The following is a 26,577-nucleotide window of genomic DNA, read 5'->3' as shown; positions in this document are numbered from 1 at the left end:
AAAAGATGGGAGAACTAGAAATAATAGACAACCAAATAATTAAAATCGATGACTGCAGTAAATTCCTGGGAATATTTGTAGACAAAAATCTAGATTGGAAAAAACACATCGATTATGTAGCAAAAAGAATCAACAAATCTATATATTTACTGAGGATTCTAAAGTCTAAGTTGCCGATTGATGGGTTACTACAAGTATACTATAGTCAAGTTTATGCTATATTGAGGTATGGAATAATCTTCTGGGGAAATGCGGGATATGCTGAAAAAATATTTAAATGCCAGAAAAGATGCCTTCGTGTAATGTTCACCTTAAAACAACAGGAGCACTGTAGACCTTACTTCAATAAGCATAAACTTCTGACAGTATACGACATCTACATTCTAGAAAGTTCCCTATTCGTAAAGAGAAACCCAAAACTTTTCGAGTGTAAGGAAAATATGAGAGCGCGTATCACTAGATCCACCTGGGAATACAAGGTTCAGCAAACGAGATTGAGCACGATATTAAAAGGGCCATACAACAATACGATAAGAATTTACAACAAAATCCCAGTTGAAATTCGTCAAGTCCGCGACGAACATAAGTTCAAGGTAAGTCTCAAGCAGCTGTTACTGGAGAGATGCAATTATAGTGTCAGTGAATTTTTGGACATGTAAATCTACTCTGTTCTTTTCTTTCTTTTTTTTGACAATTTTCATGTACAAATTTTGTATATTTTTTCTATGAAATAATAAAGTATTATTATTATTATTATTATTATTATTATTATTATTATTAAATTGGGAATCGTTTGGGAAGATTTAGGAATATAATTTTATTATTTAGGACTGATTAGTTTTCATGTAATTAATAAGTTTTTCAAAGCGTATACTTAGAAAATAAAAAATTAAATTTTCACCATTTTTACGTTATTTGATAATAATTTACATGGAGACTAATCTAATTAATTTGGGAATTACATCAAACACGGTTTCATCATTTGGGACACTAAAATTATTTAATTAATTACATTTATTTTTTAGTTGATTTTTTATGGTTATATGAATGGCGGCAATATTCAAATGTTACTTTATTGACAATAATTTTTTTTAAAATTTATGTAGATGTTTAGTTTTATTTTCCCTTAAAACTGTTCTTATTCAATTGGGAATCGTTTGTGAAGATTTAGGAATATAGTTTTATTATTTAGGACTGATTAGTTTTCATGTACTTAATTAGTTTTTCAAAGCGTATTCTTAGAAGATAAAAAATTAATATTAAAAATTAACCTCCTACGCTAGCTTGTACCTGTACCTGTATAAGAGAATAAATATTTTATTTACAATTTTATCAATACAAATGCAGTTTTTATTTCATGATCAATTTATTTATCTTTATTAGAATAAACAGTTAAATAATTTTCCTTCCTATCCACATCCTCTTCACACTTCCTAATTAACACTTTTTTTATTGGACGAATTATTAATCTTTAATAAAAATAAGATTCGCATAAAGCATTAATCTACACCTACATAAAAAATGATACAAATCATCATATAGAAAATATATATTTTGACATTAATCACTCCCAAAACACTTCAAACAAACCTTCACAAACGATTCCTGATCTTTGAAAATTTCCCGATTAAATAAAAATAGTTTTAATGTCAAATAAACATTCACATAAATTAAAAAAAACAAAATTATTGTAAATGAAGTAACATTTGACTATTGCCGCCATTAATATAACCATAAAAAGTCAACTAAAAAATAAATGTAATTAATAAATTAACTATATTTTCCGAAATGATGAAACCGTGTATAATGTGATTGCCAAATTAATTATATTAGTCTCCATATAAATTATTATCAAATAACGTAAAAATGGTGAAAATTTAATTTTTTACCTTCTAAGTATATTGAAGAATAATTAATTAAATGAAAACTAATTAGTAATAAATAATAAAATTCTATTCCTAAATCTTCCCAAACGATTCCCAATTGAATAAGAACAGTTTTAAGGCAAAATAAAACTTAACATTTACATAAATTATAAAATAAATTATTCAGTAATATTTGAATATTGGCACCATACTGCTATATAACAATTAATGTACGGTTAATTAACATAACCTATCAATCAACTAAAAAATAGGTGTAATTAATTAATTATACATTCCCAAACTCTGAAACCGTGTTTATCGTAATTCCCAAATGATTTCCTTTCGAATAACATAAAAAGTGGATTTAATTTCGTACCTGCTAACTATACGCTGAAAAAAGAATCATTAATTACAGGAAAACTAATAATTCCCAAATTCTAAAATTATATTCCTAAATCCTACCAAACGATTCCCAAATGAATGGAAATAGTTTGAGTGAAAAATAACAATTTTATCTGCTAAGTATACGGAGCTGTATATCAGCTATATGTGTGTGACATGTATATATGTGTAATGTGACAGAGTAATTAACGTCCATACATGGTATTTCAACAATTAACTTAGTTAATTGTTTGTTTTCACTTGTTTTATACTAATTTGAGTTTCAACATTTTTTTGTAATTCATAAAAAAAAGTATTGTATATCAAATTATAACCAGTTTTTGTAAATTTCAAATTATTTGTTTCAGAATAAATCAACAGTTTTAGAAAATTACAAAAAACAATTGTAATTTTACAAAAATCTTTAAAAATGTATAATAAAATAATAATTACCTTATAAATATATTTTTTTTACAAAAATAAATAATTATTATTAATTTTGAAGAAATACTAAGTTAAAATTTTGTTTTAGCTCAATCTGTGATATTTTTGACCCAACGCTAACGTTTGCCGTCACATAATGCCTCAGCTTATTGTCATGTCACCCTAAAATGTTCTTTGGATTATTCTAATCAAAAGTTGCCACGGCCATAAAACTTTTTAACGAATAGTTTTCGAGCTACGGGCGATCAAAGCTACACTTGTATTATATTTATAGTAACGGTATTACTAATAAAATGGCTTCCTGTGAAACTTTTTCAAACCGCTCCATAAATGTTCTTCAGATCGTTCTGATCAGAAACTCTCATGGTCACAAAAATTTTTAACAGTTCGTTTTCGAGGTACGGGCAATCAAAGGTACACATTAGTTATATAGACCGTAGATCGTAAACTACTCATTAAAAAATTTCTTAACGGTGAGAGCTTTTGATCAGAACGATCCAAAGAACATTTTGGAGGCGATACCAAAAGATAAAGAATCTACGGAAAAGTGTATAAGTTTTTGATGCACATAATGCATATTTCTTCCTAAGTAATTTTTTGTTGTTTTTTGTTTAAATCGTTCAGTTTCTTATTTATAAACTACAAAGTAGAATCTGTCGAATGAGTTATAGATGATCCCGATGAGACCATTTTATTACAACAATAAGTTTAAACGAATTTTAATAGAATATTGGAGTCGAAAATTCTAGGGATGAGTATACTTTTAGCCTAAGCAGAGATAAGAATAGAAATTTTCGTTCATTTTTTGTCCGTTCTGACCTGCCCTTTTGTGGTTACGATCATGAACGGTAAGTTTCTACGGTATCGATTGAAGAAATTGGTCCAGGATATCAAACCTGTACAATTTTAGATTATATCTCAGAAATTATTCATTTAATCGTCCAAGAGGCTCGATTTTTGTAGTTTAGAAATAACTGTAGAAAACGATTTTTATTCAAATCGGAGACAAAATAGTTTTATCGATATTTAATCATTTTTTAAGTATCCTTTTGAAAAAAATCAAGAAATTCACTAACAAAATTTGCTTTAAAATTGGATGAAACTATTTATCCAAGTTAATTTTAAGCCAAAAATAAAAATAATCGATTTCATTTATTGATTGGGCGAATAATTGTTAAGATATCGCTGAAGGCCGATACGAAAAGTTTTTATTTAGAAGGTATTCAGAAGATATTTCGGAAAATACTCAACTTATCGTTAAATGAGCTGGATTTTTACGTTTTTTTGCATCCTAGTTACACTAAATAATCCAAGAACACTAACATTTTTTTAACTTTACATTTGAACGACAACATGGGTGTACCAAACTTTTGGTCCAAGGTGAGACAAATTAAGATATTTTTAGAAAAAAAACTATGAGATGAATATTTTGCTTCCGGAATTTACTCTAGGGAGTCTTTTGGTCGCTGATAACAAATACGGGGTTTAAATTCTACAGCACCTCACTTCAGTAAGGGATTCGTCTTATTTTTGACTATAAAAACTTACGACTACCGGACTCATGATCAGCGACAAAAATTATTGATTTTAATAATTGTTAAAAATTGTTTTATGCTTGGTAATTTCTGGACTATTAATCAATTCTTTTTGGAATCTGATGAATTTCTAGAAAATAAACTTCAAGTCAAGATAATGTTATAAATAAAGAATTTATTTACAAATAATAACAAAATAGTATTTCCATAATTACAGTTTTTTTAAACGTAATGACAAATTATTATTTCCATAATTACAGTATTTTTAATGAAAAGATAACGCAGGTAACCTAAATTCGATGAAATCTGAACATTTGAATGAATAACTATTGCCATAAAAGACTGCTTAAAGAAAATGGTGGCATTCCAGGATCTGGTCCCATTTTAAAACCTACCAAATTAAAACATTAGAAATGGAATATTAAAGTATAAAAAATCGAGTTTACCTAAGTAAATGACACCGGGTATAAAACCCCAATGAAAAGCAGTTTTTACAGCGTCTACAACAATACCAAATCGGTTTTTTACTTCATCAGCAGGTTCTGCCATTCGGATTTCCATGTTTAATAATTTTTTACTTCCTTAAAAAATATTTATCAATAATTTTCTTTACTTTAGAAAGTTTATGAATTGAAACGTGATATCGTAATTTTGACAATTGTGAATTGAATGCAATATTTTATCTATGATTGAATGAAGTTCGTACGAGGTGGACCATGAAGGTTATAAAGAAGGAGAAAGATCGCTATGTACTATGGAGTGTAGAGTAAAAGGAGAATCATCTCTTATGACTGTTTGACCAAAAAAGTGTCCACAAAAAGCTGTTAGATTATAGTTCCAAAACCAACTAAAAAGGCGCTGATGACCACTGATGATTCGATGTGTATATACTATGTGTATATACTTTCTTTCAAATGCCGTCATCAGCTTACGGCAGCGCCACCACAATTTCACATGACTTTATGGACACTTTTTATATACAGAGATGATTCTCCTTTTACTCTACCCTCCATACTATGTACTAAAGCATTAGCGCACCTGTCCCTGAAAATTTGTAGAATTTATAGTTCATTTTTCAGCCACCAGCCATGCTGTCATCAAGAAGTAATATCTGCGAAGTTAGCTGTTTATGAGTACAAGTAGATGAAGTTAGTTGCATAATGTACAAATTGATATATCATTTCAAATTAGCGCACAACAGCCCGCTTTTATTGATACTACTTAGCGGTCGCAGCGCCTCACTTATTTTATCCATATTTCGGGTACAATATTTTCTATAACGATCGTTCTCCTTCTTATAACCTTCATGAGGTGGACTGTGGAGTTCTTAGATAACCTTTAAAAAAAATCTTTGGGCCATAGATAAAATTTTGGGCGCTTTCGATGATTTGCTTTTATTTTGGTTAAAATGTGTGAAATTTTGAAAAAATATAAATGCTGAAAAATGTATCCTTCAATTAGAATATTTTTAATAGTAATTTACTGGACATTTATGAAAATCTAAAAATGTCTTCTCATTTTTTTCAATTTTTCCGAAAGTGATCGAAGTTTTGCTATTACATTTCACGTGGTCAGTTTAGGACGTTGTGCCAAAAATTCAAAATTGGCAGTGCTTCAGTACTTTAGTGTGAATTTGTCAGAGAATATATCGGTATTTACTGATATAGTCTCTGGAATTTGTGCTTGGGAAGTAAAAAACACAAAAATGGCAATTAATTCAACTGATAATTCAAGTAATCATTTGTTCATCAATAACGAAAATATTAAACTCGAAAAACAATTAAATACGGAATTAATAATTAAAAGTAAAATAGAAGAACATTTTATAATGGAAAATGAACGAATTATAAATGAAATGTTAGAAAACAGTGTTACAACGGAAAATGGCACGATTAAAAAAGAAATATTAGAAGACAACATAACAGTGGAAATTGGAAGCATTAAAAATGAAAAATTAGAAGACAAAGGTACAATGGAAGAAGCAATACTAAGCAACAGTAGTGTTAGAATGAAACATGAACATTTATACAAAGTGAATTATGAAAACATTAAACTGGAAAAAGAATTAAATACAGAATTAATTATCAAAGATGATATATTAGATGAAAGTGTTCTATTAGGATCACAAACTATTTACACTAAAGATATTCAATTTTCATGTGATATTTGAGCTTTGTATGCTGCTAGTTGAACAATGGTTTTGTAGTCAGGATACTTAGTATTTCCCAAAAACTTTCGCACTACATCATTCAACGATACCCAAGCTTCTTTTTCCTTCTCAATCATACTTTCCACAAAGAGGGTGCCAGTTAAAAGCCTTTTTATATCGGAGCCAGTGAAAACTCCTTCTTTCAACTTTGCTTCTGATAGCTTCGGGAATTTTTTACATAGATATTTAAAACAGTCTTCATCCTTTTGCAGTGATTTTACAAATTGTTTCATCAATCCCAATTTGATGTGGAGAGGTGTGTAGTATTGATAACATTTTTCTCCCCAGGTTTTAAAGTTTCTCGGGGTGGGCAATCACTTTTAGTCCAGTGCTGTTTTCTGGCTCTACTATTCCATAAGCATAAGAAGCATGGGTATTTAGTATAGCCTGCCTGTTGACCCAAAAACATCGTGAGTATTTTAAAGTTCCCCCATCCATACATTGATGGTCCTGATATTTCCAGGGTAATGGCCAAATTGTTATAGTTAGATTTCTTTCATATGCACAGAATAACCCATTGGAAAGCGAAGCTAATTTATTTTTATTGTGCAATAATAATATTTTAAGACTAGTTTTATATAATATTACTATATAATACTATATATTGCTATTTAAAGACTAGTTACTAATATCTATAAAAACATATGTGATAGAATGTTTTGAATAGTTTTCCTGTTTTTGGGAGGTCAAAATCTATACGAAAATGTAAAAAAATCCTATGCAGTTTTTTAGTCGCAGACCTGTGATATTTATACTAAGAAGCACTTGAATTCAACACCAACGGATTCATACTAGAGAAAAACCCTTTTCATGTAATATTTGTAATAAAAAATTTACACTTAGAGGAAATTTAAACCGACACAAACAAATGCATACTGGGCAAAAATTATTTTCATGTGATATTTGTAATAAAAAATTCGCCGATAAAAGCAATTTAGTTAAACACAAACGGATTCATACAGGAGAAAAACCATTTTCATGTGATATTTGTAATAAAACTTTTACCGCTGGCGCTAGCTCCAATTTAGTTCGACACAAACAAATGCATACTGGACAAAAATTATTTTCATGTGATATTTGTAAAAAAAATTAACCCAGAAACATTATTTACTTCCACATAAACGTATTCATAGTGGAGAAAAACCATTTGTATGTGATATTTGTAATAAAACTTTTACCGCTAGCTCCAATTACGCTCGACACAAACGGATTCACATTGGAGAAAAAGTATAAGCGAATTTATTGCAAAGTAAAATTATACAACAGGGCGATTAAAAAACAATTTTTTCCCGATAATTGGGAATTCCCGTGGGAATTTATTCAGTTCTGACGTAAGAACCTGTATTATACGTCACTGAATCCTTCTCTTCTTTTTAACAATGTAAAGCAAAGGTTTTTTTTACCATGACCGGAGGAGAACATTCAGTTTTAATATTTAAAAAAGATAGTTTAAACTAAGGAAAACTTCATATCTACCGATAGAAAAAATCTATAATATTCTGTATCTCAGTAATCAATTAATTTTGGGTATATATTTAAATATGAGTTTTTTTGCTGGAAATCAAACATGTAAAATAGTGCCGTGCAATTATGAAACACCTATACATTACCAAATAACGTTGCCGTTCCTAATCTCAAGCACTACTCATCTATCTAAGTTAAACAAAAATTATTGATTTTAAAAAATAGTTAAAAATTGTTTTATGCTTGGTAACTTCTGGATTATAAATCATTATTTTTGGAATCTGATGAATTTCTACATAAATAAGTTAATTAAATTATTAAAATAATAGACAGAAGAAAAGATTGATTAAGTTAACGATAAACGATTGATTACGTTAAGGAAAGATTCAAATGTTTGTTTAAAACAAGTGAAAACAAACAATTGACTGAGTTAATTGTTGAAATACCATTCATAGATAGGATTGATTATGATATCGCATTACACATACATAACTAATATAAGTGATATTTCCATATAATACATACCATACAATTTACGCCTAATTTGCGCCCTCACGGGTAAACAGTGATGTTTACGAAAAAATGTTTCAAACAAAAGTTGTTCTGTTTTTATAAGGAACATTTTTTACATTTAAACTTTTGTTCTATCTCAATATCTTTTGTTCTATTTAAACGGTTTACAAGATGGGTCCTACGGACCCAAGACCCATTTGCCCTATGTTGCTCATTAACGAACTTGACCTCACTTTTTACGACCTCAGCACGCTGTAAAAATTTCAGCTTGGTATCTGTTCGTTTTTAAGTAATTGCGATGACACACGGACAGACAGACGACAGACAGACAACCGGAAATGGACTAATTAGGTGATTTTATGAATAATTTTGGGGTTATTTTGCAATTTGTAATACAAAATAATGATGATTTTTTGTCAAAAACATTTACATCGTTTTTTGCGAATGCAAATGTTAAAAAATACGCGAATATTCATTCTAGCAGTAGTCCCTAACGCATTCAATGAGTGAAACTAGATTTAAAATAGTAATTTATTAAAAAAATATTTATTAAAAATTCAATATAATTAAATACAATGGAATGTAGAATCATTTTGTTTAAATAAACTTAACCATCATAAACATTTTTAATATACAAAAAATTTCTAAATTATTCCAAAAATATGTATGTTTCTTTCTAATACTCCACGACAAAAATATCTATATTAATATTTCAAATCGATTTAATTTCACTGTACACAAACAAAATTTCACAAAATTCCAAAAAAAAAACAAAATCGCAAATTGCACACACAAACAATTTCTTTTTTTATTAAACTAAAACGAAACTCCACAAGAATAGAAAACTTAAGTGCAATTAAATCGATCAATTTTAAAGCTACTACAAAAATGTTCTTTGTTAATTTGTCATTGTCATTTGACTGTCCCCTGTCGTGGTGGTAATTCAAAATGCCACTTTGTATCCTCTATGGTGTGATTGAAGGGTGGTCTACATCGAATTCCATATGTGGTGGGTCTTTTTTCAGGTTTTGTTGCTAACATTAATTTTAATAAATCGTGCTGAAACCAAAAAGAAGGAACTTAATGAAAATTTGTAAATTAATTTTCGTGTTTCACTATGTTAGTTGGAGATAAGGTATTTGAGGTCGGAATTTAAAATTAAAATTCCGATTTTAACGGGACTCAATGCCTGTTTTTTTAACTGTTCGTATGTGGGTGTAGAAAAAAGTCAGTTTGATCAGAAACTGTGCTTTTGAAATGAACGCGCTTACAAGTTTGTAACAACCAATCGGACTGAAAAATTATGAAAATAGGAAATGGATGGGTCTTGAACTATTCTACTCTCCGAACTAATCCTTTGACATTTTTTCTTAAATCTCGTCGTTTTTAGTAGCACAATGAAACTAAATATCTCAAAAGAAAATATTCATGCATCTTGGAAGTTTTCGACAGTAGTTTATTAGGTTGTAAAAAATTAGTAAAAAAGGTCGACCTCTTAGGGGCGCATCTAACTTCGTTTTTTGGAAGGCAGTTGGCGGGGGGGGGGGGGGGGTTGATCAGTTTTTTACAAATTAAAAAAAAACTATGTATCAAATAAAAAAAGTTCAACAAAAAACTAATTTAATTGTGCTCATTTTTTACTTTATATCTTCAAAATTGACCAAGATATGCCAATTTCAAAATGGAATTTTATCCATCTTGTAAACCGTAAGAGATAGAACAAAACTTTAAATGTAAAAGTTATTCCATAAACAAAAATTAAGAACTTTTATTTGAATCATTATTTCGTAAACATCACTGTTTATCCGTGAGGGAGCAACTTAGGAAAAAACTTTAGTGTCCATTTTCTCCCAAACTCTAAAAAAAAAGCTGGTTGTAAGTTTTTAGGCTAACTTCACTAGTGGTTTTGTGAAACATTCTAGAAAATAAAAATAAAACTCCAGAAAATACTTGCGACAATTTCGAAGTTACGCCTTAGCGAATAAACAGTGGTGTTTATAAAAATATATTTCAAATAAAAGTTGTTAATTTTTTTGTAAGGAATAACTGTTATATTTAAACTAGTGCTTTATCTCTAAGGGTTTACAAAATGGTACTTTTTCATTTGATTGAAAGAGCCAAAAAATTCTATTTTAAAATTGGCATACTTCGGTCAACTTTGAAGCTAGAAAGTCGAAAATAAACAAAAAAGTGTACAATTAATCAGCTACAACATTTAATTGAACTTTTTTCATTTGAACATAGTTTTTTTTTTTTTTGTAATTTGTAAAAAACTGATTAAAACCCCCAACTAACCCCCAAAAAAGTTGGTTAGGCGCGATCTTGAGATATCGACTTTTTTTACGAAGTGTTTACGTTTACAACCTAATAAACAACTGTGGAAAATTTCAAAGATGCATTAATTTTTTCTTTATTACCATGATATTTTTTAAAAATTTTGTTGTGCTATTTATAAATTCAAGGAATAAAAAAACCATTATTTTGATGAAATTGTATGGTTTTGATCAAATATTGATTCAGAACCAATTGAATCTTATATTCGGGATGTTTCTAAACAATTTTTGTCATCTAGCCTCATCGTTTTCGATATGTTGGCGTTTTAAAAAAAATTTTATTTTTAGACTAAAATTTTGTTATGAACAAATTTGACGATGGTTGAGTGGTTTTGAGTATTGATTAGAAGTATTTGTTCATTCAATCATATATTCATCAGAAATTAAGTCCGGTTTACTATGAAACAAGCGAACACTTACCTCATGTTGAAATTTTTTATGAAAACTATCAGGAAATTTATTGAATCGTAATTCAGATAAAGTTTTATGTCGTTCCATTTCCGTAGAAAATGGCGTTAATAATTCAAAAAATATCACGCCTAATGAATAAATATCTACTTTGTAATTGTAAAATGAACCCTTTACTTGTTCTGGACTCATGTATAACTGGGTACCTGAAAAATTTTAGTATTTTATATAAATTATTCGTCAACTGAAAAATGTTCGAAGAAATAATAACTCTGTTAATAATATAATAACCCGCGCCGGTAGATTTATATGAGAGCTGGTAAAAATATTTGCCCGGGTGTACTTAACAAAATCATATTCATTCGAAGTGGGGGAGAAGTAACTTACTTCCGGATACCACATTCTCTTTTTTTTACATTCGAAAAAACACAAGTTTGCATTAATATGATTTTCTTGAGTACACTCATACAAACATTTTCCACCAGCTCCTATAAAAATCTAGTGACGAGAAATCAATTCCTTGGACAGACTGTTTTTTCGGTTTTATTTCCTCGATTAAACACTCTCATTGGTGCCACACTCACAAGCCGAGTGTAGCGAATGTTTTAAAAATAAACAATCCAATTTAAGGACTGACTAAAGATTATACTTGCCTACTTCTCTAGTATGTTTTTTAAATTTTGTCTTTGCAAGCGTATTTGTATCACAGGGCGGCACATATTCATCATCGTCCATTGCAGTAACCAATCCAAAATCACCAATTTTTATTTCACCATCCAAGGAGAAAAATATATTACTCGGCTATAAAAAAACGTGATTGGGTAATGAATTATATTTATCTTGTAAGATAATAGCACCTGAATGTCATCAGCTGCCAAAAACTTGCATTGACATGTTGCAATTCAGACTAGAACGGCACTTTTCCAGAAAATTTTAACATCCGCGAGTGGTACGTGGGATACGCAGCTAAAGTTGCATACTTTTACAGGAGATAATGACCTCTAGTATCACTTGGGGCATTGGAAATTATGTAGAAAAATGTCTTTATGGGCTAATTTACAAAGCTACCCTGGTCTCAAAATTTTGGCAGTTCGTTTAGGTCATGCATATTTTCCTGCAATTTTGAGGGGGCGCACAAACGGCAAAATCACCAATTTAGGTGGACAAAAGTCAAGTCAAAAGTTTGGAATTTCTGAGTACTTGACCTTTTTATTATTAGTTGATAAGACGCTTAATACTAATACTTCCCGCCATACCGTGTATACAAATTCTTATATATTATAAATGTGAAAGCAAAGATTGTTTGTTACGCTTTCACGCAAAAACTAGCGAATGGTTTTTAATGAAACTGTACAGCAATATAGCTCATACATCAAAATAACACATGAGCTATAATTTAAAGATATATTAAAAAAATAAATAAAATAAATTTAATCTGACATTTACTATTTTAAATTTTTACAGAAATCTTTAATTTATGGTTCAAAATGATGATCACAGATAGAGCAGAATTATGATCATCATTTTGAACCATAAATTAAAGATTTCAGTAAAAATTTAAAATAGTAAATGTCAGATTAAATTTTTTTTTAAATATAGCTCATCTTTTAAATTATAGCTCATGTGTTATTCTGATGTATGAGCTATATTGCTGTACAATTTAATTAAAAACCATTCGCTAGTTTTTGTGTGAAAGCGTAACAAACAATCCTTACTTTCACATTTATAATATATAAGGATTTGTAAACACGGTATTATAAATTAAAGATTTCTATAAAAATTTAAAATAGTAAATGTCACAATTCATAGCCACCTTTTCCGATATACTCAATGAATTATGACTACTTTACAATTTAAAAAATTGAAAACTGTGCATATCTTTTAGCAGCGTAAAACAATTCCTTCAAGTGTTATATGAGGGGGATAAGTGAGATCAATAGAAGTGGAGGCTATAAAGCGGTGGTTTTTACGTTTAAGCCCAGTGAAGCGGGCGGGTATCAAGCTAGTAAATAGTAAATGAGTGAGCCATTCTTGTTTAAACAAGTGCCTAATAACCGGCAGTGAGATTATCTTTATTCGTTTTTGCTTTTATTTAACAATGCAATCTAGCTGCAGAGTTAACTTAGCAATTTGTAAACGTGCTCAATGTATTCAATAACGAAAAACTATATAACCAACAAGTTATCCCAAGGATTTGTTTGCAGGATTTGTTTCATCCATCTTTCTAGTCTTTAAATGTTGCAAACAATTTTTGCGATTTTTTGCGTTTTGGGTGATATATAATTTTTTTCAGAAACAACACTCCGAATCACGAGGAGGGAATTTTTTGAAGAGTGGGTTAAGTTTCCCAAAAAAAAAACCACCAAGACCCCTTGCTGAAATTTATTTTTACTTTCGCTCAAATTAATAATCAAAAAGATATGGAGATTAGGCCTTTGAAAATTAGAATTTCCCGTTTTAAATATTAGCAAATAAATTTTGTTTTTGACCATTGTGTGCTCGCCAATCGTGTCAAAAAATTAATTCGATTTTTATACCATGAATATTTGTAATATACAAGGTATACTAAATTTAGTCCCAAGTTTGTAACGTTTAAAAATATTGTTACTGTGAACAATATTTTGGTATCGGTGTTCATAATAATCGCGTAAATAGTCCATTTCCGGATGTCTGTCTATCGTCTGCCTGTCCGTCTGTCATCGAGATTACTCAAAAACAAAAAGAGATATCAAACTGAAATTTTTATAGCGTGCTGAGTACGTAAAAAGTGAGGCAGAGTTCGTAAATGAGCAACATAGGTCAATTGGGTCTTGGGTCCGTAGGACCCATTTTGTAAACCGTTAGATATAGAACAAAAGTTTAAATGTTAAAAATGTTCCTTAAATAAATAAACAACTTTCGTTTGAAACATTTTTTCGTAAACATCACTGTTTACCCGTGAGGGTGCAAATTAGGCGCAGATTGTATAGTATATATTATAAAGGAATGTCAGTTATGTATGTGTGACATGAATGTATGTGTAATGTGATAAGAGTCATCAACATTGTCTATACATGGTATTTCAACAAATAACTCAGTCAATTGTTTGTTTTCACTTGTTTAAATTATTTTTTCCGTATGTTAAATATGGACAAGTTTCAGAACTTTTTCCACCTAAATCGGTGATATTTTCCACTGTGGGACGGTAAGATACTCTCAGTACCACTCGGGAGATTGGAAATTTTATGGAAAAGTTTGATTCTGATCTGATCTACAACATATGTCAATTTTTATAAAATTTTGCATATACCTTTAAATCACGATGTATAAGACCTTGTAAATGTACATACTCCACAGCGGATAAAATCTGTTCGAAGATCACTTTAATGGAATTTGGATCACGTACAACATTCTTTAACATCCAATCTTTTAAGCTCTCCTTCTGACACAGCTGCATCTGTATATACAAGTACATTCGACGTTCCGCGTTCAAAGCAGCACGCGATGCAACACTTTGACTAATATCACTCTTATTCACAATTTCAATAATATTTGTTGAATTCTTTGGCACTATTTGATTATTTTTTGAATTAAAATTATTATATTGACTTGTATTACGATGTTTACTAACACTATCTGAATTGGAATCATTGGAGTTATCCCCGAATACAATGAACGAATCATCTTCATCGTTATCATTGCAAATATCGATTTTATTATAATTTTCACCCGGTGCTTCTGCTATTGATATGCTATCTTCTGTTGGCGACTCGAAGGTTGAATGTGGGATATCGCTGGAAATAATAAAAACATTCAGAATTCTAGTTAGTCTAAATACTGTTCGAAATCACATTTGCACTAGGTCGTTAAGTTATTATTTTCCAGACAAGTTTATTCAGTGAATTGTCTGACACTGAATAACCAGGCTGATTTGTGTAATAGAGTATTGAAATTATTTGAATCGATTTGTCTTAACCTTGCGAATTCTTCTGAAGATATGGCAGTAATGAAAATTCAATATGGCAATCACCAGACCCCATATTGCGAAAAACTATGTGGTAAACTAGAAACCAAACGCTTGAGCCGATTTTGATGATTTTTACGTCATTCGATTTGTCTTAACCTTGCGAATGCTGAAGGTAGTAATGAAAATTCAAAATGGCGACCACCAGACGCCATATTGTGAAAAATAATGTATGCGTGTTCCTGTGTGGCACACTAGAGGCCAAACGTGTCTGACCGATTTTGACGATTCTTACGTTAATCGATTTTTTTAAATCTTGTGAGTGCTATTGAAGATATGACAATAATCAAAATTCAATATGGCAACAAACAGGCGCCATATTGCGAAAAACTATGTGGTACACTCATAGATATATATATATATAACATATAGATAGAGGATCCCATGCATTGGAATTGGTCTGAATTTGAGATATACACTAGCGCCACCAAATGATTGACTAGAACATATAACATATGCTTTGAATGGTTTTATTTAGTTCTCAGCCACTCACACTAAGGCGCTGTTTTACGCCATATAAATCCTCTATCTATATGTTATATATCTATGGGTACACTAGAGACTAAACTTTTGAGCCGATTTTGATGATTTTTACGTCAATCGATTTGTCGTAACCTTGCGAGTGCTACTGAAATGGCGACCACTAGACGCCATATTGTGAAAATGAAAAATGACCTGAAGTCGACGACCTATGTCAAGTGGGGTATCATTGAATAGCTATTAAATAGAAAAATCGATTAACGTAATAATCATTAAAATCAGTTTACGCGTTTAGAAAATAGGCTGCAAATGACAGTCTATAAACAATGGTAAGTGGGGTACCGTTTAATAAGTATTTGAAAATCCCTACTAAAAAGGAAAAAATAAAAAAACCGAGTTAAATATAAACTGAAAAAAAAGGCAGGTTGGGACCCATTAAAATCTACACCGACTCGACTCTTCCTAATAATGGGTTCAGACTGTTAAAGTCGCTATGTAAACTGTTGGATTTGTGTATTTTCTATGCAGTTTATGCTTAACTCAGTCGGGTTTTTTGATTTTTTAAATAATTATTTTAAGTTTTACGTATGCTAGCAAATTCAACAGAGCTAATTAGAAAAGTCATTGCTGGGTTCAGCGTGTTAAATTCGAAAAGTTGATTGGGAAATGAAATATTTTTAACAGAAATATTTAAGACTACTTACAGAATACAGGACATAACATTTGATTGCCAATCAGCTGGTGGAAATTCCAACCATGCGTTGTAATACCGCACAATATTACGATGATCCAATTTTGCTAGTGCTTTCACTTCACGCATAACACGTTGTCTTGAATCATGGCTAGAATAATTAAATAAATTTATTTTGATTTCATTTTCGTGAATCAATTGGTTTAAGGGCCTCAACCCAATTTATAACACAATAAAACCAAATATCTCAAAGAAAAAAATAAAATGCATCTTTGAAATTATCCACAGTTGTTTATTAGATTGTAAAAACTGCTTAAAAAAAAGTCGACCTCTTAGGGGAGCGCCTAGCTACCTTTTTGCGGAGTAGTTGGAGTATTTAATCAGTTTTTTACAAATTACAAAAAAACTATGTAAAAAATAAATAAAAAGTTCTATCTGATTTTTTTTTCGACTTTCTAGTTTCAAAATTGACCGATCGATATGAAGCCAATTTTAAAATGGAATTTTTTTGCTCATTCAATCAAATGAAAAAGTATAAATTTTGTTAAACCGTTGGAGATAGAACAAAAGTTATTTCTTATAAAAAAATTAATAACTTTTATTTCAATCATTATTTCGTAAACATAACTGTTTACCCGTGAGGGCACAACTCTGGCGCCCTTTTTTCCAAAACTATAAAAAAAAAGTGTGTTGAAAATTTTCAGATTAACTTCAACTAGTGGTTTTGTGAAACATTCTAGAAAAACAAAAATAAAAGAAACGCCCTCGTGGATGAAAAGGGATGTTTAGAAAAAAATATTTCAAACAAAAATTGATTATTTTTTTATAAGACATAACTTTTACATTTAATGTTTTGTGCTATCTCTAACGATTTACAAGATGATTTTTTTGTTTTTCATTTTATTAAGTTAACAAAAAATTCTTTCAAAAATTGTCGAAAACTTCGAAATTTTCTGGAATTTTTTTTGTTTTTCAAATATCTTTCTTAAAATGACTAGTTGAAGTTATCCTGAAAATTTTCAACATACTTTTCTTTATAGTTTTGGAGAAAATGGACACCAAAGATTTTTCCTAAGTTGCCCCCTTACGTGTAAACAGTTATGTTTACGAAAGAATGATTCGAATAAAAGTTGTTAATTTTTTTTATTAAGAAAAACTTATACATTTAAACTTTTGTTTTATCTCTAACGGTTTACAAGCTGGATCATTTTTCATTTGATTGAATGAGCAAAAAAATTCCATTTTAAAATTGGTATATCAAGGTCAATTATGAAGCTAGAAAGTAAAAAAAAAAAAAAAAAAAACAAAAATGTGCACAATTAAATCTGCTCGAGCTTTTAGTCAAACTTTTTTAAACTTGATAAATAGTTTTTTGTAATATGTAAAAAACTGAGTAACCCCCCCCCTCCAAATTACCCCTCAAAAAAGTGGATTAGGCGCGCCCCTGAGAGTTCGATTTTTTTTAACGATGTTTTTACAACCTAATAAACAACTGTGGAAAATTTAACAGATGCATGAATTTTTTTTTATTACCATGATATTTTATTTAATTTTGTTGTACTATTAATGTCACTTTGAAATCGATTCAGAATGTTTAGGTTCGATAATTTTGGAACTATCTGGGGATAAGTCCTTGTAGAGAAATTTTGTACGTTATACGTCGCGCTTGGCATCTATAGAATCTTCTAAATTTATCTAATTCTTGCTAGGAGATAATCCCCTTCCAAAAGACAGATTATATTCAAAAAGACCACAGAAACCTAGATTCCAGGAACCTGGATATAACACCCTTCTTTTCGTTCACTGGTTTAATACTTACCGATTTGGCAAATTAATCTGTTTCACAGCGTAATTCCACTCATCAATTTTATTTCGAGCTTCGAATACCATACCAAATCCACCTCTTCCCAAACAATGTATTATATCAAAATCGGTTAAAAACCGTGAATTAAATGGTAAATCATTTCCACTCGAAATATCCACACCACTATTAGATGATTCTGATGAATGTCGAATCATTTCTTTTTTATCGGCATTCTCATCGAATGGAATCTAGAAAAAAATGGCGTCTTGTAAAAAATTAAGAGAGTCAGGTTGCATAACAAGTTAACTTACTTGAACGTGACGTTCGATAAAGATGATTTCTTGTTGAACGCCTTCTTGAATTTGAGATGTATTTAAAAATCGTCTAGCCAGAATGAAATTGACAACAAAAGCTGTGGTTACCGAAATCACGACGACTTCTTTCCTATAATTAAAGTATTAAATTTAGTTTACTCTAAAATAAAGTTAGGTATACTTTAGATATCGAATTCAATTTTTATGGCTTTTAAGTTGGCAAACTTTTTAATAATATTGTATGTTTTGAAATCTAATTTCGATTCGATACTTAGTATTATTCGCATCAAATTAGGTAAAATTTACTGAAGTTTTGGGTACAGCAATGCCACCTATACCAATTTTTAGCTTATACCTGTAGAATAAAAATTTTCATATAGGCAGTCGAAAGTCAGTCAAAGTTATTAGGCGTAAAATTTTCAATCGATTCGTGTATATAAACTCTTTCTTATCTTTCATAATTTTTGAAAAATTACATGAATGTTCAATTTTCCATGTTTTGTGGAGTTTTTTTTTTTTTTAATTATTAACCTTAAAAACTGTGCATTTTAGGGAAAAAATACTTTGAGTAAAAGTTTTTAAGCATAAAATTTCCAACCGATTTGTATATTTTGATTGTTCTTTCACATTTTCGGGAAATAAATATATAAATAAATTTTCCCCAGTTTTTTAGAAAATGGTAAATTTTTCCGAAATCACCCTCTTTTTTTCTGCGCATATGAAATTTTTAATTCTTTGCATAAAAAGCTAAAAGTTGTTATAGGTGGCGTGGTATTCCTGTATCCAAAACTGAGCAAACCGAATAATAAATTATTTAGTAAGGGTCTCTTTTGAGTGGGTTATTTTTTGTACGATTGGGTGTAATCCCCAAATGACTGACAAGGTACGCATTCACCGTACCCCCTAACTATTCTAGTGAGTATAACGCGATTTTTGTAACCTAGAGAAGGTTGACTTGTCCACAGTCACTACGTTTTGAAACTGTTTAAGGACAGCTAGAGTGTTTCAACGTTTTAAAAACACTTTGAAAGTCCAACTTACCACCAAAACCACAGCGACACAATAATTATTTGGACAGGAGTTTCATCATCGAAAAAGAAATCTGACTCTTCTGAAGAATTCAAAGGGGGTGAATCACTGTTGTTCGATTTATCACAAGCCATATCCTCATTTTCTTTTAAATCGGTATCAGAGTATAAATAATATCCATGCCCTGCAAAAATAATTTTAAATTATTAAGCTTGCATTAAATTAAGCAAGGCGTGAAGGAAACAAGGAAAACTGAACTCGAGTTACATTAACAGTCTAAGGAATGTTGAGCCCAGTGAGCTAAATTTTATCTAAGAAGCTAATCTTCCATTAAATCACAAATTCAGAATATCTAATGAAGTTTTAATGAGAAGGATTAACGCGACTCACAATTACTCGTTTGTGCGAAACGTTCAACGTAACTATTGAAAACAAATGTACCCAAATATCAATTGTTATGATTATGAATGTTTTAGATTTCATCGGTCAGCTTTATCATCTGTGTTTTTGGGCCCCAAAACAATGGCCAAAAATCTGAAAACATTCGATAAATGGACGGTTTTGTACTTGTTAACACTATTGTGAAATTAAAAATTTTTCGTTGTCATAATAACCTCCCAAAAATAAAGACGCAAAACTTTTTGACACACGAATACATTTTTTGGAATACTCTGTATATTCTATATAGCAATATGATGTCGCTTGACCCATTGAGTATTGAATATTAATCACTTCTAATTAAATACAAACCGTTTATATATTTGCTAGCATACAGTACCGCTAACGACGTTGTACCAATTTCCGAGACGATGTCAGTCTTTTCTTCGGATGATTCATCGTCGTCATATTTTGGCATCAAAGCTGTAACCGATGCACTAGAGACTGGATATGGCTTCCATGGTATTTTTGGAGGAAGTTTATTTTGCATGTAATTTTGTTTGAAATTTATTACATAATCATACGCTATGCTTTGCATTATGGCCGATTCTTGAATGTACAACTAAAACAAAAAATAAATTTTAGGTTCAATATCGATTCATTCTAAAAAAATTTTTATCAAGGGATAGAGATTGAATCTCCTAGATACTTTAACTCTTGGATATCTCATGATCAAAATAGGTATTGATACCCGTAGAAACTTAAGATAGGAGAGTAAAAATGTTTAAACCCTTGAACTTTTCAACCGTTTTAGAATTGAATAATTCATAGGAACTATTAGTATTACTCCTTCATGTATTTCCTCAACCTACTGACCGTTTACCTGAGAACATAACGCGAGCCGGTCTCGCCCAGTTTAGACTACCAACAGAAATATACTTGAGTAAATCAGTAGACAATCGGATCCTTACAGAGTTGAAGGTCAGTTGATTTTACTCCTCACAAGGATCTAATCTTTAAATGAAGATTCATCATTACACTAAAAAAATTATTAAGTATTTTTCGTTGGAAATTAATAAATTTTTTTACTGAATATTTTCATCCCGATTATTTTGTCCTTGAAATTTCATTCACCGATCATTACGACCTCGTAAATTCATTCCCCGACCATTTCATTCGCGAAAATTCAACCGTCAATCATTTTTATACACTGTATATATTTAATATATATCATAGTATACTAAGTTTAGTTCCAAGTTTGGTATAGTGAACACCTATATCAAAACTTTGGTACAGGTGTTCATAAAATCACCTAATTAGTACATTTTCGTCTGTATTTTCGGCTGTGGACACGATAACTCAAAAACGAAAAGAGATATAAAGCAGAAAATATTATAGCGTGCTTAGGCCGTAAAAAATGAGGCTAAGTTCGTAAATGAGCAACATAGGTCAATTTGGTCTTGGGTCCGTAGGACCCATCTTGTAAAGCGTTAGAAATAGAACAAAACTTTAAACGTAAAAAATATTCCTTATAAAAAAATAAACAACTTTTATTAGAAACATTTTTTCGAAAAAGTTACTGTTTACCCGTGAGGGTGAAAATTAGGACAAAATTTTGATGTACATTTTCTCCAAAACTATAAAGATAGGGCTTTGAAAATTTTCGGGTAGCTTCAGCTAGTGATTTTGTAAAACGATGTTTTTTAAACTCTTCTAATTTTATAAAAAAAAAATAATGAAAGCTCTGATATTCAACACTTTCTATACAGAGTATTTCAACAATTAACTCAGTCAATTGCTTGCTTTCATTTGTTTTCTTGATTAACTTACCCTCAGAAAAAAAAACTCCGAAAAAGATCTCCAGAATCCGTAAAACGCCAAAGGAAAATTCGAATGTTTGGACAATTCATCACTCTTAGAATGTCTACGTATTTCAATAAAATGGTTAATGCAAGGGACAAAACCCCGAAGGCCAGTTAGTTAACGTAAGAGCCAAAAAAAAACTCGCCGATCCGTGCTAGTAGCTCGAGCCAATTACAGGCATGGCCAACCCGCAGAACACTTGGGTATTTCAATCACAATAACCGAAATGACCGAAGGCGATAGGGCAAAAGATAAAACTGTCGGGGGCCAATTTAACGATAAAAAATTTAAGGTCGAAACAACCACGGTTTAAATCGAGGGATTAAATATACGGGAATGAATCGCTCTCCTACCGAATTTTATTTGTTAAAATCAAAAAATTGAGTGGAAAAAAAGCATAAATCCCCTAATAATTAGTAAGAATTAGTTACCAAGAGGTTTTAAGGAAGGAAGAAAGATTCATGAGTTTTAGATTTTCTCTCGTACAAAGGGTGGGGATCTAAAATCACCGAAAGTTTGGTAACGTAATACTTGAAGAAAATATATTTTCGATATTTTTGAAAAATTTTGCCAATTGGAAAATCATGTATTTGTACTTACTTGTTTTTTATGCATACCAATATAAATCGATGGTGAACTAAAGGTTTGGGCTTCTTTATTCCAACTCCATTGTGATCCAGTAAATATTTCAACAGGTTTCAGTTCATTATTAATCCATTGCCATGCATTTGTTATTGGAGAATCCAACTAAAAATTTTAAACAAAAATTAAAGATTGGTGATTATTAAGCGTTCCTTTTTTTTACTAAATAATTTTTCAAAATTTTGAGTGTTTCTGGATTTGACAATTAAACCGTATAAAAATACGGAATGTTCAAAAAAACTGTAGACGCTGATGAAGTCCAACGACATGAAGCAACGCTACTTTCAATTATTTGTTTGTGAGATAAGTTTGAGAAAGAATAAAGGCCTCACGAGAGACAAAGAAATTTTCGGTTATGTTCTAGAAAATTTGGCAACCATTGGAAACAAATTTCTTTTACTTCTTTTGGGGCTCTACCAGGGCAAATTTTAAGGGCAAAGAAGTGTACTGGGAGATGCACTACTCCAATTTACTCTAAGACTCGAAGTGTTGCGATAGAAATCGAAAATTTAAGACCATTTGTAAAAGGAAAAAATGCCAATGTTTGCTATGACACACGGCCTATCATTTGAAAACAGTAATGATTTTTAAAGAGCTTATTTCCCCTTTAGTTACCTTTTGGATCCATAACACTTGATTCATATTCGTTTCAGAAACAGCAAAAATTAAACCTTCTGGTAAAACAACTTTGATTATTAAATCCAAATTAAATTTTTCATTTGCATGACATTCTGTACTTTTCACAGCTTTGATTTCATGTTGAGCCACACTAAAATTCCATCGTTCCGATCCATTATCGGGGGATATTGCATGTACAGTTTGTTGTTTTTTCTGTATAATTAAAATATCATCTTTGTCAATTGATTTATCTAAATTGGTCTCATTATGGCATCCAGTTATATCACATTTGTATATTAATTGGCCGCTTTTTAAGCCAACACCATACGTTAGCATCTCTTTTCCTCCTAGAAAAATAGAAAAGATTGTTTAATGAAACTTCGATGAGCTAATAGCCAACGTTGATATAGTCAATATTGGTTATTAGCTCTGTGCATAGTCATGATAGGGAAAATCAGATTTACGCCAGTGCTCCCAGTGGATAATTTTGACGTTAAAGGACGCTGTTATGACTAATTTTCAATTCTTTACATGTAAATGGTATAGTAAATGTCACATTAAAATTATAGAAAAATAACAATTAAACTTGTCGCATTAGAAATTATGAAAATAAGGGACGAAATTGCATAAATCATATTTTTTAAATGTAATTCACATAATTACTCCTTTAAATTTGTTAAAAAATAGTATTAAATTTTCAATGTAAACCATACAATTATACCATTAAAGTACTATGTCGTTGCTATGGTAACTCCCTGAAATAAAATTAATGCACGGAGCGAATAATCAATATAGACTCCGCGCTACGCTTTTTGGTCACAAAAAATATACGTTTTTTGGATGCATTTTGTGTATTGGTGACTAAGTCACCGTAAATTTACACTTACCTGCGAATACTAAATCATCTGAATATTTAAAAGACGATGTTAATAATTCGTCAGCGGTTACTGGAACTAAATCAATATTTTCGCCATCGAATTTGTATAAACTGCCACTTAAAGATGGAATCATACGAACCCAAGATCCTGTGTTTGTTAACTGTAAAATAAAAAAATAATAATTTTACAAAAAGTGTACAATCATAATAATGTAATACTAGCTCGACCGCACATGCGGTTGCGACCGCGATTGCGCCCCACGCGGAATTTCGCAGTGCGATACCTGTGATCGTTTCTTTAAATAGTATTAGAAGAATATGTTTTAAAATAGTTCAAATTGAAATAAATTTTCCTAATAAACTTTACTCTTCTATTTTGTTAGTTGTTGCATTCATTATTAGGAGAAGATCTATAAAAACGGTTTCGTTCGAAACATGTTCGCCTTATGAAAATTACACCTAATTTTATTCCTCTTGGATTTATTATGGCGGAAGAGAAGTGGTACATTTTCAGACCATGGGAAATTTTTCATCATTAAATAGTACGATAAGCATGAAAATAAGAGATCAACCCTGAAATTTGATAAAAGGAATAAGGAAGACATCGCTATGTGACAGAAAAACACGCTAGAGAAATAATATATAAGACTAAATCAACTTTCATAAAAAACTCGCGAGCAGCCAAGCTCTATTACTTGAATCATATTTCTCCCTCATTTAATATTTCTTATTGTTGAATTCTTTTTACTGAATGGAATGTTTGTCTTTGCATATTTTTGAAAACATGAAATGTCTATAAAAAAGGAGTGGAATTGCCCCCGGAGAATTATCATCACCAAAAAGTATTTTAACATGAAATCAATTCACATATAAATTTTTATCTACCCCCTCTACAATGGCATTCAGGTGATTGTTGACCCTAAAAAACATTACTTTTTTTTGTATAAAAAAGGGAGAGTTGTAAAGTTGAAATCTACAAAAAGCCCTTCCTTGACACTAACTTAACTAATATAAAAATTTTCAAATCTCTAACTCAACTTAGTAAGACTGTACATGTGCGAAAAGTTTAAAAAACATAATTAGGTGGTATAAAACAAGTGCAAACAAAAAATTGACTGAGTTAATTGTTTAAAAATACTGTATAGATTGTGTTGAATATCGGTGCTTGCATAATTTATAATAAATTAGAAGATATTAAAAACCAACACAATTTTGGCGGCCCTCTTTTTGTACCCTGTATATACTTCATATATATAAGGTATACAAAGGGGAAAATACAGAGCAGTTGCCACCCCCAAAAGCACCGCCTCGACACTAACTCAACTTACATACCAATTGTTATCTTTCCAGTTATTTTTGGAGGGGCTGTAGAGGTGTCCAAGCCTTAAAATCCGAAAAAAAACATGATTTTGTGGTATATAAAAGGAAGAAGGGGGCCAGGTTGATACAAACAGTGCATAAGTTGGGGCCTTCGATACACTAAATAAAAAATTTATATTTTGAGGGAAAATATGACTAAAAAGGAACCTCGAATTTCCTCAACGATCTAACGAAATGATCGTCTTATTTTATCGAAACATCATTTAAATTTCTTACCTCACGATTGTGTATTGTCGATGAAAGCATGTCCTTGTCGCCGGTTTTGAATTCCCATAGTATTGATCCATTTTCATTTGCATTTAAGGCTGTTATTTTTCCATCTAATGTGCTTACATAGACTATCCTAAAAACAGATACAAAATTATGATGTAAAAATACATTAAAGTTCTACAAGCACGGAAACTTCAAAAAGGTTCTAGCTGAATTTTTTTAATATATAATCCTGGCGACTAGATTGTATCTGAATTCTGACTACTTCGCTTCTCTAGAATAAATCAATCCGAAAGAAATGAGTTTCGATCGAAGACAAGAAGAAGTGCGATATCAAATGTAACGTCATTAAAATTTTAATGCCCAGTGCTTCAAAATAGAGTCTTTGGTTTCAAATTTTTTTCTCCTTGAAAGGTAGGCAGTGACACCAAAAAATAATTTCCGAATTTGATCATTTTAAAAACATTTACAAAATTATTAACTGATACAAATTTAGGTGTGATTTTTTGAGTGCACGGCTACGAGTATGATATATTTAACTTGTGTGAATAACACGGTGAACGCAAGGACCAAAAAAATAGTTTTTCAATTTCAAAGTCAAAATTCCTTGAAAGTTAGAAAGTGACACAACAAACATTATTGGGACAAATGTGACCAATGCAATTTGGTCTTTAAAATCACCTCATTCATTCTAAAAGAAACTTGGATGACATTCAAAATTCAAGCACGAAAACTGGGCTATCAAATTCTATTTTCTTTGAAAGTTAGAAAATGACACACACAAAAAATATGATAAATCACTTACTTGTCAAGATTTTCCTTGATATTTGATGAACAATAAGGTAATGATTTAATATCAACATTTGCATAGGATAAAAACACAACATTTAATAACGAAAAGAAACTTAAACAGAAATACATAAATAATTTATACATTATTAACAAACTTTATGATTATTTATCATGTTTATTGCTTCAAAACATGAATCCATTAAATTCATTTAGAGAATCATTTTAAATTTTAACTATTAATCAGGTGATACAAATTTAAAACATTTTCGGTAAGGTTAAAAATAACTTGTCACTTGATTTTTTCGTATTCGCCAATGTCATTTCTGTTGTTTTGGAAGGTTTTT

At 30.5% G+C, this 26,577-nt stretch overlaps 2 protein-coding genes across 2 annotated transcripts; both read right to left on the bottom strand.

Moving 5' to 3' along the window:
* Positions 1-4,380: 4,380 nt before the first annotated feature.
* LOC123302569 (mitochondrial import receptor subunit TOM7 homolog) lies at positions 4,381-4,903 on the bottom strand. The gene is made up of 2 exons (XM_044885547.1): positions 4,672-4,903; positions 4,381-4,616 (listed from the first exon to the last, which is right to left on the bottom strand). Exons 1-2 carry the CDS (start codon positions 4,784-4,786, stop codon positions 4,552-4,554), a joined length of 180 nt encoding a protein of 59 aa, XP_044741482.1. The 5' UTR covers positions 4,787-4,903; the 3' UTR covers positions 4,381-4,551.
* Positions 4,904-9,183: 4,280 nt separating this feature from the next.
* Positions 9,184-26,543, bottom strand: LOC123302329 (eukaryotic translation initiation factor 2-alpha kinase). Its single transcript, XM_044885215.1, has 14 exons — positions 26,247-26,543; positions 25,448-25,574; positions 23,862-24,012; positions 22,972-23,321; positions 22,315-22,461; positions 20,224-20,473; positions 19,486-19,657; positions 18,442-18,574; positions 18,146-18,378; positions 16,340-16,477; positions 14,442-14,925; positions 11,806-11,953; positions 11,165-11,358; positions 9,184-9,470 (listed from the first exon to the last, which is right to left on the bottom strand). Exons 1-14 carry the CDS (start codon positions 26,375-26,377, stop codon positions 9,324-9,326), a joined length of 2,805 nt encoding a protein of 934 aa, XP_044741150.1. The 5' UTR covers positions 26,378-26,543; the 3' UTR covers positions 9,184-9,323.
* Positions 26,544-26,577: the final 34 nt, after the last annotated feature.

This window comes from Chrysoperla carnea, chromosome X (genome assembly GCF_905475395.1).
Source record: "Chrysoperla carnea chromosome X, inChrCarn1.1, whole genome shotgun sequence".
NCBI lineage: Eukaryota > Metazoa > Arthropoda > Insecta > Neuroptera > Chrysopidae > Chrysoperla > Chrysoperla carnea.
Note: the sequence above shows the minus strand (reverse complement) of the source record. Positions and strands in the feature narration are given on the sequence as shown.